This window comes from Siniperca chuatsi, linkage group LG12 (assembly GCF_020085105.1).
Source record: "Siniperca chuatsi isolate FFG_IHB_CAS linkage group LG12, ASM2008510v1, whole genome shotgun sequence".
In the NCBI taxonomy this organism is placed as follows: Eukaryota; Metazoa; Chordata; class Actinopteri; order Centrarchiformes; family Sinipercidae; genus Siniperca; species Siniperca chuatsi.
In genome coordinates this window covers 5,591,462-5,605,230 of record NC_058053.1, presented here as the reverse complement: position 1 = coordinate 5,605,230, position 13,769 = coordinate 5,591,462, and the positions used below count along the sequence as shown (strand labels likewise).

The window sequence follows — 13,769 nt, the reverse complement described above, 5'->3', positions numbered from 1 at the left end:
TAAGCTGAATGTCCGTGGGCAAGTCATTTAACGTTACCTGACACACAAATCATGACGCACACAATGAACAGACCGTGAGGAGATATTCACTGAATTTGACACTTAAAAATACTTAATGTTTGGGAGTCTTAATGGCTGGATACAGTAAAGTTCTGCATGTGTTGGCAAGTATAATGGATGTGCTTGTCCTTACTAACTGTTTAACTGGCTTTGAAATACCTGTACCAGTGCACTTGCTTCAGTTTGAATAGGTGTGCAGTTAGCATCTGTGTTGTCTGTCAGTTTCACTTGTAAGCAGTGGTGGAAGAAGTATTCAAATAATTTACTTAAGTAAGTAAGTAAGTTAATCATATGTTTTGTACTGTATGTAAAATGTTAGTCTGTAAAGTATCTAGTGATGTAACTGCAGCTGTTAAATAAATGTAAAGGATTAAAAAGTACAATATTTTCCTTTGAAATGTATTGGAGTAGAAGTATAAAGTGGCAGAAAATGTGCCTCAAATTTGTACTTAAGTACAGTACTTGAGTAAATGTACTAACTTGCAAGTCAGTATCTATGCTGTGCAACCGAAGTGAATCATTTAACAAAAATGGTAAACCTTAGTAACACAATGTGGAAAATCTTAAAGCTTAATGAAATGGCAATAGCTTATCTTTTGTTTTATTTCTGTCATGGGTGATCTTGGAAGGTTAGTACTGTAGCTATGCTAGATTCCATCTTTTCCTCGTTGGTGTCATATATTTTAGGCGTCGTAACATAATTATTTTCCTCTTCACTAAACCGCAGTCAAGTTAGTAAACCACTGAGTTTTAATTCAACCAATGAGATTATTTACAGTATGTACTTTATACATGTATGGGTCATACAACTACAACTCCCAAAATCCTCCATCCAGTATCAGTATTTTTTTTTTTGATTGGCGCCAATCGGCAGTATTTGATCCTATGCCTTGTGGTAATGAGGGGATTGGCCATCACGTGTGCCTGGGTTTTTCAGTGTGTGAGGCTGTTGTGTAATTGTGAGACCTGGTCTCAGCATGGGCTGCAGTGTCCCTTCAGCTGTTTCGTGGCTCCACAGCCCCACACTCCCTCCTCCCTGATTTCAGCTGTTGAAAGTAATCTGATATAACTCAGACCCCTGTAGCTGGTTATGAAATGCTTTGTGCCTATGACTGAGTAACAACTTAAAGGGTTATTTTGTTGTCAGAACTCACATATACTGAACTGAAAACAAAATTCAAGTATGTATTGTATCTGTGTGTTGTATCAGATCCATGTAAAAGTGTTTTTAAATATATGTTGGCTATCATAGGCTACTAAGAGCGTAAAAGTGTTTGGGTTTACCACATCAAGAAAAACTGTCAAGTAATGTTTTCATACTTCGCTGCATCTATTTTCTTCAAACAGGCTGAAATAAATTCCAAATGATTTGCAAATATTATTAAATGTCTTCTCTATCCCAAATCTGTTTCTTCAGAACAGAAAACAATTTCATCAATGGCAGATGTTGGTGCAGATTTCAAAATGTCCCATCATTCTGAGGCTTTCACTTCAACACAAATAAACACTGACATATTTTTAATGGTGTTTGCTTTTTTTATTTAAATGCCTCATTAGTCATGGATGTTAAGAATGTTTTTTGGCCTTAGCGTGTATATTTTCTCTACAGAACTTGGAATTTGAATTAAAACTGTTTACAGTAGAAACATTTGTCATTCTCTGACACCCATTTATTAAAATGTTTTCATTGATAAACACAATGATCACAATCTCTCTGTGTTTATTAATGAAAACATCAGCATTGCAAGCTGGGTTGAAATTATGATGGAAATAAACTTGGGTCAAGCTGTCACCTATCACAAGACCAGTAAATCATTAGACTAGAAAAGGGTGTGAAGCTTTTAAATCTGAACAGTGCTGACAGGATCAGCAGAGCAACCACCTGGTTACAAACACTGTTTCGTCAACAGGGACTGTCAAGAAAATACAGTTTCAGGATCTGGACAGTGGGTTACTCTGAACCATTTATCACTACAGTCTATTGTAGCTAGTGACCTGATATGGAAGGAACACAAGTGTGTCAAGGGTGTTGTACGTATTGATTACTGAGTATGAGACACACCTGTGTCAGGTGACTTGGTATATACAGTAAAGTGTGTCACTCACTCTGTGCAGTGTAAAGGGCGGTTAGCAGGACTGAAATGTTGCTGTGAATAAATAATCCTCTGAAGAACCATTACTTCAAATGTTGTGCCCATGCACAATGTGTTGTATTGGATAAATGACAAATGACAAGATTACAAGCCATTTATTTGAATGCTGAAATAAATGCATGGAAGGACAGAGGCACCATCAAATCTTGGTGCTTATCTTTTTAGGGTAAATTGCAAACACATCTCTATGCTTCAAACTCCTTTTTAAGTTCAACTCAAAATGACTTATTCTGTTTTGCATTTGTAAGGCCACGTCGACCATCAATATAATATAGAACCTGCATATGTGACACTTGTGTATTTAATATGTAATATATGTGAATCTTATGTAAACTGTTTTGGCAACAACATGTTTTTGTTCATGCCAATAAACTTATTTGAATTGTGTGTGTGTGTGTGTGTGTGTGTGTGTGTGTGTATATATATATATATATATATATATAATTATATATATATATAAATAAATTATATATATCTATAAACAACAGGTGGTGTTACCCTAATTCCCTTTTACAGCTGAAGTTTGAAGTTTTAGGCTTTTTTTTAGTTTTCATTGAGCAGCTATTATTAGTTATTATATTTGAGCACTATACCTTCGAACAGAGTTGACAATGAATCTGTTACTAGCATTAGGACTCACAACTCTATCAACTCTATCACAGCATTAGGGCTGTGATAGAGTTGAGATTGTATAATAAAGCATTTTGAACAGATTAAAATAATTTTCTATTCAAAAATTATGAATGATTTATAAATGAATAAATATACAAGTTGTAATTTTACTTTTGAAACCCTGTGATCACGTACTGTAGACAGTCTTCCATTGTTGCACCCAGTACTAAAAAAAAGGACAAAACAATTAGCATGACTACAGCTGGGACACATTGCTCATGTCAGGTGATAATAAATGAAGTTGTGTTTTCATTACAGAGCTGCAGTATGCACTATATGTTACTCTTTGTGGAAAGAGTCCTGCCCTGCTCTCTGTAAGGTTACATAGCATTTAACAGACAAATTTGACTTTCCTTTCCCTGACACTGGAATGTGCGCAAAGCAGACATTCACAGAGCTGTGGACGTGTTCAGACAGTAACCTGGAGGCTTACGGATAGAGCGACTAATCCAGCAGAGTCTAATACATTGTGCAGAGGACTGAACCCACTGCCTTTTCCTGTGATAACAAAACTCACCTTATATACTCAAAGAAGTCATAAAGAAGCTAGTAGTACCTGGTACACGTAAAAGAAGTACCATTAAATTGATGAATTCACATGTTTTATTAATGTTCTAAAACTTTTCAATCATAACTGAAAAAACCAAGACATGCATCAGTACATGTGTGTACTTCTACCTGGAGCTGCTGCACTGACACACATCAGCAAATGGATAGTTTTCTCTCTCGTTTGTGGCAATGGAGACAAAAACAAATCTGACATTAAAGGTGGGGTCTTTTTGTCAAATTCAACGAATATCTCCTCACCGTCAGCTACCTGTCTGTTCAGTGTGTACGCTAAAAAACCCCCACCGGTGTTCGTACACAGCCCTGGCTCTGAAAATGGGAGACAAACAAAGTGTCTCGGCCCGAGCAACACAACGCTAATCCAGCCATGATTTGTGTGTCAGGTAACGTTAAATGACTTGCCCACGGACATTCAGCTTACTTTCTAGCTTGCCAAGATATGCTGCTGTTGTGATGTTAGCTACAGCAGCAGGAGAGTTGTGAGTATCGCTGTCTGGAGCTGCTGTGCTGGCTCTGGGAAACGTCTCGTCCTCTCTGGCTGTTAGCTTAGCAGCAACTGTAGCGACAGTTTGCTAACCCACAACCTCGCTAACGTTAGTTCCATTACTTGCTGTGTGGTTGTTCGCTCTATGTCATGGTATTTGTCATGGTGTTGGATTTCTCCAGAATCGCATACCTCACCTTTAATATATTTCAGTGCTTATATTTAGCAGCTTTTTTGTTTTTTGGACAAAAAAAACATCAATTTAAAAAACAAACCTTTTCAGGAATGTAACAATAAATAAATAAAAAGTTTTGAAGTTTTTACATCGCTATTGCTGTCGTCGTTTATGCAGTGCAATGAGCCCTACACAGATGTGAACAAGACTGTGTTCGCATCGAACACAGAGACACAAAATGAAAATGAATGAAAAGAAAAAACAGCATGTCACATATTAAAATCAACAACCAAACACAATCCACAGCGTACACTGTGGGCTCACAGCAGCAGTGCAATGATGAGCTCTGCTGAACAGGACCAGATCTAATGTTTCCTCTGCAGACCTTGAAAAGAACACCAACTTCGTCCTCTGGTGGTCACCTTGTGCAAGTGCGACATGCCACAACTCAGCTCTTATCCTTGCTTTAAAAGGCAAATACCAAGACTGGTTAAATTTCAGTTTTTAAGATGATTTAAGTGTTTCATTTGTTCATTCACAGTACTTTAGTGGCTCAGTGAGGTATTAAACTACGTGCTGTAGGTTTCATTTTATACTGATCTTGCATGTCAAGCTTAGCCAATGTGATCATACAGTTATTTTTTTTTTATTCAGAATCAGAATCAGAAATACTTTATTGATCCCTGAGGAGAAACTCTTTCATTACAGCTGCTCACTGTCACATCAGTGCACACTTGAGAATAATAGGAACAGAAGTTTTAAGCAAATCAAAATATAATACACTATAATACAGGTAAGATAAATTAAGTACAAAGTGGATATTGGTATAAATGCTAAAATAAGTTTAAGTACCAAGTAGATTTAGAGGTTGATAAGTATGTACGGTATAATACAATGTAATAATATAAGTAATAAGTAATAGTGCAATAATGAGTACTGTCAAGTTAAGTGTAGCTTATAGGATATTGCACAGTAGTAATAGCAGTATGAATAAATATCAATAAATTAAACTGAAAACAGAATATTGCACAGCAGTATTAACACAGAATATTGCACAATTATGTCAAGTATTGCAGTGATGTTAATGATCAATGTCCAGTTTAGGACTTAGGGTCATACAGACTATCACTTAGAGGGAGGAGTTAAAGAGTTTGATGGCCACAGGCAGGAATGACTTTGGCCCTTCCTGTAAAGAGCCAGAGTGTTCTTAGCCCAGTCCAGTTTATTGTCCAAGTGTCCTCCCAGGTACTTGTAATCCTCTACCATGTCCACACTGTCCCCCTGGATGGAAACCGGGGTCACTGGTGCCTTGGCCCTTCCTATGTCTACAACCAGCTCCTTTGACTTTGTCGCATTGAGCTGCAGATGGTTCTGCTCACACCATGAAACAAAGTTCCCCACCACAGCAGAGTCATCAGAAAACTTCTGAAGGTGGCAGGACTCTGTGTGGTGGCTGATGTCCGGGGTGTAGATGGTGAAGAGGAAGGGAGAGAGGACAGTCCCCTGAGGGGCCCCAGTGTTGCTGAGCACGCTGTCCGACACACAGTGCTGCAGGCGCACGTGCTGTGGTCTGCCAGTCAACTCTTAAATGGAATAAATCATTCAGGAAGAAAAAAATCGAGGAATAAAATGTTATTTCTTTTTACATTGCCAAAATGAGCCTGTCTTCCTCTTGGAGGTCTCACCTTTCTCTTACCTCTGAGCAGGATAAACCAAAGCAAATAAGCCTTCACTTAAACTAAGTGCGGTCGTTAACTTGTCAAGTCCGTTCTTGTGACAGTGTACACAGGAATGAACGAAGAGTATCCGGCGGAAAACGTAGCTTTCCACAGCTCGCGTTGTAGTTTTTCACCTCTTCTCACCCACCCCAGCTCCTGTCAGCAGAGGGGACACCCTTGGGTTTGTCAGGTTCATCTCAGGAGACACAAGCGGTGCTAAAGCTCTTTGCTCTCTCTCTGCGATGTTAAAATGCGAGAACAAGGGGAGAAAGGGAAGGGTTCTGCATCCAGAAATAAATAACACAAATGTAAATATTTGTAAAAGCATTACACAAAATATTAAAGCACACATGCATTAGTATTGTTGTTGCTGTAGGTAAGTATGTTTTTGGATGACACGGGTCCCTGGTCATACAAACGATTCTGACTCGAAAATGAGTGGAATTTGTTCCCTTCTAGGACCTGGCGGACGTCCCTGACGTGAACCCCTGCAGGCCACCTCTCCCCCTCTCCCCCTCTCCCCCTCTCCACAGTCCCTTCTCTGTTTCTAGCAAAGCGCTGCGTCCCCATCAGCTGTTGCAGCAGCGCGCAGCAGCGGTGCTGGACCAAGGAAGCTGTGAGCTCTTTTTCCACCCCGTTACCCCCGAATAGTCCATGTAGCTTTCCCTCTCGGTATCAGCGAAAGAAGAGATGAAGATGAGGTGCTTTTTTTTTTGCGTTTTTATTAGAACTTTTAGTAGTAGTTTTTAGTAAAGTAGCGATAAAGTTGTAAATGTGATTGCTTGCTACCTCTGCAGGTGTTCCTCATGGCTGGAGCGCCTTCTCTGCTGCGTCCTTATTCTCGCCAGCCCAGCTGCATCGCAATGGCCAGGTAAGAACTGATACTGAAAACATGAATGTAACGGCTCGGATGGCATGCTTTACCTCAGTGTACTTTCTTTAGTAACCTTTGCAACATTCACAACGTCTTGTAGCGCCCCAGTTTGCCTTGTTGATAGCCTTTGGCATACATCTTCCAATACACTCAAGTTTCCTTCACAATAAAAGTTTAAAATAGTAAAATACTGGCTTATATTGACAAATATACTTTTGGGAAAGCTGCTGGAATTTATCTGCCCAATTTAGCACCAATCTTAGTGGAGTAATGAGCAGTTTGATTTGTTGAGTAGCCTTTATAAGTAAGTGAGGCTTCAGATTGTTAAAGCTTCAGCTAAGTAAGTAATAAGTACTTGGACTAAACTTGAGAAAGCTGCAGCAACACTTAGTCTTAGGACGATGCTTAACTGCTGCTGTATGCCGAGCATGATGCTTGTTCATTGCTATCTTTTCTTTGGCTTGGACTGCATTTGTCTCCTGCGTATTCTTTGCTCTTTTAACAAGATTCTGCAGCACCACTAACTCACTGCCTAGCATGGCTGCTACAAAGCTGATGCCACATTGTGATGGTTCAGTGATAAAACATAGCAGATTGTCCATTCCTACAAGGTCAAAGTGGCTTTGGGACTGTTTACGGGTTTTCTGAAGTCCAAAGTCTGCAGTGCTCAGAAACCTACATTCCTTCTTTGTTTGTCCTGTGTCTGACCAGAGACTGTTGACTGTAGTGGCTGCATCTAAGAACTGAAAGATGCTTTTCCCCCTTTACTCCTGTGTTGCTTAACTTATATCTGTCCAGCTGTTATAACGTCAGTACATTTGAACAAAGATGATTTTACACACACAGTGCTAATGGTGTTAAAGGGCTATATGAGCCACTGAATGAAAGAACTCTCTTCTGCTGCTGAATAATTGATCTTTGAACCTCACTATTGCCATTCATTTAATTTAGTAAACGTTCAGCTGGAGCTGAACTGTGTAGCTGTCAGACGATAGGGAGAGGAAACTGAGAGGACATCAATTAATATTTGATTGACTGTGATCACCACCAGCTAGATGTGGTATTTTAGGGGCTTTGGGAGAAGACATACTTCACAGATTGACTGTACCCCTTCTAGTGTATTGTCTTTTGTAACTAACCCAATCCATGTAGTACTCCGAGCAGGTTTGATCAAACATTGTTTGCATTTTGCCATTCATCTGGTCCTCCATTTTTGTTCTCTTTTATATATTAACATGCCGGATCTTGATTATCTTTAACTTCAGTGGAGATCAGAACAGGTAAAAAAACTTTAAAAGGGTAAAACATGTTGCAAGTAACACTCAAACAATGTGACATTTTCACAGGAATGCTGTCCTGTCTGTGTGTGTCCAGGCTCAAACAGCCGGCCACTCTGTCTCAAGAGCAGTGCCTTTGACTGGCTGCGACATGGTTGAATTAGGTCTGATTCATTCCCAGTCCCTGGCTGGGTCAGGAATCCCTATTGTCATGTGATCTTTGACATGCACCCAGCGTGGTTTTCCCTGAGGGGAGCAGGACGAGGCGGGGGAGGGGAGCGGCTGTAGGGGGACACCCCACTGTGCCATTTAATGGCTGAATTAGATGCCACATTAAAAATCACAGCTGGCTTTTCAGTGCAGGGACACGATGACAGGCCCAGTGTGCTGGGAAAGGAAGCAAAACATTTTTAAATCCATATATCACTGTATTTGCTCCAAAGCATATAGAATAGCCTTTATTTGAGTATGGAATCTATTTTTTAACTAAGATTAGTTGCAAGCTTTTTGATTGACAGTGCTCCTATTTGAGGTGATTCTGCAACTTCCATCTGATTATCTTGAGCCCAAGCTGGTGATACTCCTGCTGTAATACTATATGATGGGATAGTAGGTCTGAAGCAGAGGACTGTTTGACAAACATGTGTTCACTCATCACATATATTTGCAGCATTTGCAGGAAAACATCTGCTTCCATACCTCAGGTGGCTCCCGAGAATGATCATTCAAACATTCCTGTTTTTTCTCGTTTACTCTCCGCGGCTGCAAAAATCAGTTTTGCTCTTTAGCAACATTTGAAGTTTGATTTCTTGGATTATTGAAATATTTTACATATTTGCATTTTTTTTTCTGGTTTTAACTACAAAATTTCCGTTTGCTCTGTGAATGGATTGTTTAACGCTTTAACAGTGGTGACCATTGTGGTTTTCAATAGAAGTTACTTAAGGCAAGACACTTGAATGATTATCAGTGTAAGTAGTCTTAATTATTTGGAGTCTTCCTATCACATTTTGCCTTTAGTAGATAGTCGAGAGACAGACTGGAAATTCTGGGACAGATAGAGAGGGAAGGGAGGGTCCTTGACTGAGTTCAAACCTGACACATTGTGGTGACATGTACATTATGGATTCCCCACCTGTGCCTTATTCTTTTTAGTGATAGCCCAGGTGGTAGCCAATGAATAGAAGCATTTTAAGGAAGCATGACATAGTATATCCAATAACCACAAAGCTAATTCAGCTCTACATTGTGTGAGCTTGAGAGAGCTGGAAGATAAGTGAAGAGCAGGCAGTTAAGTTTTCAAGATAAAAGTGCAAAATCAGTTTCTTCTAGGAAAAAAAAACAGTTTAGTTTCAGGATATAAAGAATTACAAAATGTACCAAAGTACAAATCATCAAATGTACTTTGATTCACCACAGGTTCAGCAAATCGTAAAATACATGTGATTCTGAAAAATCACAGAAACACAGGTTCTTAATTGGAATTCCTAAAAAGACACAAATGTCGTAAACTCCCGACCACAGACAGTAATGATCCAGAGAGTATGTCTTCTAATTTGTAAAAGCCCACCCCTTCAAGAATAAAAGTCAGGTGTTCTGTGGTGAACGACTATTAGATCGGCCTCTGTTAGAATCATTGTAACTCTCAAATGAAATAAATGGACCGACTGTGCACCGATTCTGTTGACTCAGTGAACCTTGTGATGTATAATCCCTGGATTTTCTAGCCAGTAAACCTACTTATTCATGATCGACATCTCTGGAGGTGCCTCATATCAAGGCTTGGAAGTTTCATCTAACATTGTTTTGTTACTGTATATTGTGTCAGCCACCGGCATTTCAAAGGTCCTTAAACCTCTGTTTGGACGACGGTTTATATCTTTCAGTGTGGAGATAGCTTGGTTTGTGACTTTCAGTGTTGGCTTACGTGTGCGAGGCTGTGGGTGGGGGTCATCCAAAATGTCAAGTAGATGTCTGTACCACCCTTTCTGGCTCCTTTTTTTCTGCATTTTCAAGGGATTGACATGACCTTCATGCATTTATGCTCTTACTCGTGCCAGTATGGCAACTGTCACTCACCAAGGTACAAGTTCTCTGCTGAAAATTTGAGACGGAAATTTCAGATGCGTGAGAATGGACTGAACACAGCTTTTAAAATCCCATTTGATGCTTTTCTTTAAAAACACTTGAGACTCTTTATGTAGCTGTTTTTTTTGTTTCATACAGACTGTCACAACAATGTTTATAAGGCCATTTCTGTCCGCCTCTTAAAAACTCATACAGCGTAGCAGGACCACACTCTAACGCAGCACAGCTGTCAAAGACCAGGACAAAAAAGTGACTCTATATGAGAAACACACTTTCTAAGGAGAATGAAAAGGAAATCTAGATGTAGTGTAGTTTACTTTAATGTGGATGTGTTTTTGTAAGAAAACCACGGTGGTCACATCCTGCTTTGATTACTTAATTCAGCCCATCTGGATCCTGTGGTGAATCTGAAGAGTTGTATATCTGTACTGGACATTGAAAAACATGGCCCAGTTTGAGGATCCCCCCTGCGTCACCAGGCACTCTGTTTGAATCATGGGGGTATGTACACATCGGAAACATAAACGAGATGTGAGTGTCACTTTGTTTTTCATATTGTTTTTCATGATTTCTATCTACCAATTAAATATTGCGTATTTCCTAAAACTCTGGTGCGTTTAGACCTGACATTCTTTAGAATTTACCAAAGATTATCATTGGACCACCCAACCACACACGCACACACACACACACACACACACACACACACACACACACAGTCACTGACATAATGCTTTTCCTAGCTCCTTACCCTGACCTTAACCGTCACAACTAAATGCCTAACTTTAACCCTTACCCTAACCTTAACCTAATTGTAACCTGAAGCCTAAAACCAAGTCTTAACCCTCAAAAAGCAGACTCTACCCCCATGGGTTAGTGTGCATTCAGGTTAAAGTCCCCACCAGGATATAAGAACATGAAACACACACACCATCACCTAAAATATTGTGGAAAGCTTATGCACAACCCAGATACACGTAGCTGGATGTTTCAGGTTTGACCTGCATGTAACAATGGAGTATGATCTGTGACAAAACTTAAACCAGCTGCCTGTTGCCTTTGCATTTAAACTTCACTTAAAAAGAGAGCTACACCCATTTGAGTCTGCTTGCTGTATTAATTTGAAATGCATCAGTTTGACTGATGCACAGCATGAATAATTGAAAACGATGAGTATGCCTGTTTGTTATTACCACATGACCTGATAAGAACTTTTCATGATTACTGTTTGTTTTGTTGTAATTCTGAAGGTGAGGTGTATATTTCTGTTGTATGTAGTGCATTTAGCCCAATTTTTGAGCTTTGCAAGTGTTTGCATCAGAAAAGGAACTGAATGTTAGCTGACGCTGTGGATCGTATTTTACAGAAATCAAACAAAAACTGACCACAGTCAAAAGAGTGACATGAATTAGAAATCTGATATTGTGATCCAGTAAATCTGATATGGATTATGTAGACAACATAGTTTTGTTAGCATTGCCATGTGTAAAGAAATGCACTTGCAGGGCTTTGCTCAGTATTTGTTCTGTATTTGCAATTCCCTATCATCTTGCTTTTCGGGGCAGAGCATCCTTTTGAATGTTGCTGACAGCTGTTATTTGTATTTTTATGTGCTCCCACCATTCAGTGTTTCAGGTGCGCTCGGCTGTTCTCTAATGCTGCCCCTGATGTCAAAATGCTGGGTTGACAGCGGCAAAATACAGAGGGACACTATAATTACTGCTTATGTTCCAAGAGAAGAGGATTTGTAGGGCCACTTGCTCTGTACACCCAACTATCTCCAGCACTAATGGCACACTGAGTGCCCTCTTTCCTGTTTGCGGTGAAACCCCCACTTATTTGCTTGTCTTTCTCAGCCGTAATCGAGGTAACAGTTAATGGAAGGCGTGAAGCCTAGTTCTGCAAATAACAGGACCCTGCAGTATATTAAGGTTTTGTTTTAAAGATCTGAACATAGAGCAAGATGGAAAAGCTTTTTTACCAACACTTTCAAAAGTAAAGCTTAGCCTTGTCCATCTCTGTAACCATAGTTGTGCATTTGAAGATACTTTTGAAATGTATTTGCTTCAGGAAAACATTTCTAGACATTTGGATAAAATGAATTGTTGTTGCACAGCATAAAAAAAGGGAGATAAGTGCTGTAGCAAGATAGCTTCATCATATGTAGATTTTTCATTCCATTGACGTTGTTGCAGCGGTACTAATAGACTACAGCATGTTGGAGCAAGCTACTTCAAACAGCAAAAACCCCCACAATGAAATCTGTCTTGGGTGAACATAGCCTCAGTTGCAGTAGTGTACTGTAACGTAAAACACTTAATGTTATTATAGACATGTCAACCTCCCAGATTGCCCTGGCAAAGGGCATTTAGCCTCTTTAGAGGCCAGGCTTACATCTACTCTTTGTGGTCAGTTTGTCAGCACTGTAGGCTGTAGCCTGGGTGAACACTGGTTTCCATGGCCACCAGGTGCAGATTTTTCCACCACAAAGCCATATTTGGCTGTAGCAAAGGAAACCAGATCTGTCTACCTGGCACTTTGTCCCTGTCTCCAGCTTTAGGGAGTGTTCACTTGTCCTCACTGACAGCCTGCTGAACACAGGGAGGCATGAAACAGGAGACCCCCCTCCACCCATTTACATTCTCTTGTCCTAAGAAACCTATACCATAAGCTTTTCACTCTCCATGAACCAGGACGGATCCAGAGTGACCAAGACTAGACCGATTCATGTCTACAGTTATGATGTGACCCTCTAACATTTTTTCAAAGGTACTTTGCAGATTCAGACCTGAAATAAGCACATTTTAACTGTCAGATGTGAACACTGTTAATACAAGCACCAGCTACCACCCAATGCGTTTTTTAAATGAATGAATAGACCATTCAGCACTTCATGAGGCCCCTCTCGGGAATGCCATTGTGCGTTTTCGAACCTCACGTTGCTGTTATATCCCTCTTTTTCCTCTCTACATCTTATCTTCTGATTGACTCTCATGATGTGCAGGGCGCTTTTCAAGGAATCCTTGAATTCCACTCATTCACCCGTCCTTCAAGAGCTGCCATGTCTGTAGACACTTCTCTTTTTACCCCCTCACAAATCTCACACCATGGGGGTGTGAACTGAGGAGAATCCCATGGGACGGGGCGATTACCATCAAACCTAGAGCTCCTGTGACAAAAGAGGGATTTGCTGATTCCTGCACCTCTTTCCTCCACTTTCGTATGGTCTTCCCGGAAGTAGGACTTTGGGTGAGGTATGGGACTCGATGACATGGCCCATCTTCACTGAACCTGTCAGAAACTGAGAGGTGGACTTTCCAGGTGTACTCGAAGAAGTCCTTTATTTAAGTTAAAGTACCAATACCAAAATCATACACAAATGTGTATACATTTTTGGACTTTTATCTAATATTATATAAAAAAATATTGGTTAATAATAATAATTATTAGCCTCAAACTGATCCCATCTGAAAAGTAATTAGTAACTAAAGCTGTCAAACTAATGTAGTGGAGTAAAAACTACAATATTTCCCACTGAAATGTGATGGAGTAGAAGTATAAAGTAGAATAAAATGGAAATACTCAAGTAAAGTACAAGTACATCAAAATTGTACTTAAGTACAGTACTTGAGCAAATGTACTTAGTTACATTCCACCACTGCAGAAGACTTAAGCTCTTGTGGGATCATGTGCTGAGCCTG

At 39.8% G+C, this 13,769-nt stretch overlaps 1 protein-coding gene across 2 annotated transcripts in view; it reads left to right on the top strand.

Moving 5' to 3' along the window:
• The first annotated feature begins 6,363 nt into the window (after positions 1-6,363).
• Positions 6,364-13,769, top strand: part of col18a1a (collagen type XVIII alpha 1 chain a) — a 75,987-nt gene continuing 68,581 nt past the window's right edge. For both annotated transcript variants that reach the window (XM_044217008.1, XM_044217007.1), the window contains exons 1-2: positions 6,364-6,530; positions 6,627-6,700. In XM_044217008.1, coding sequence (XP_044072943.1) covers positions 6,520-6,530; positions 6,627-6,700 — 85 coding nt within the window. In that variant the 5' untranslated portion in view covers positions 6,364-6,519. The remainder of the gene's footprint in view (positions 6,531-6,626; positions 6,701-13,769) is intronic.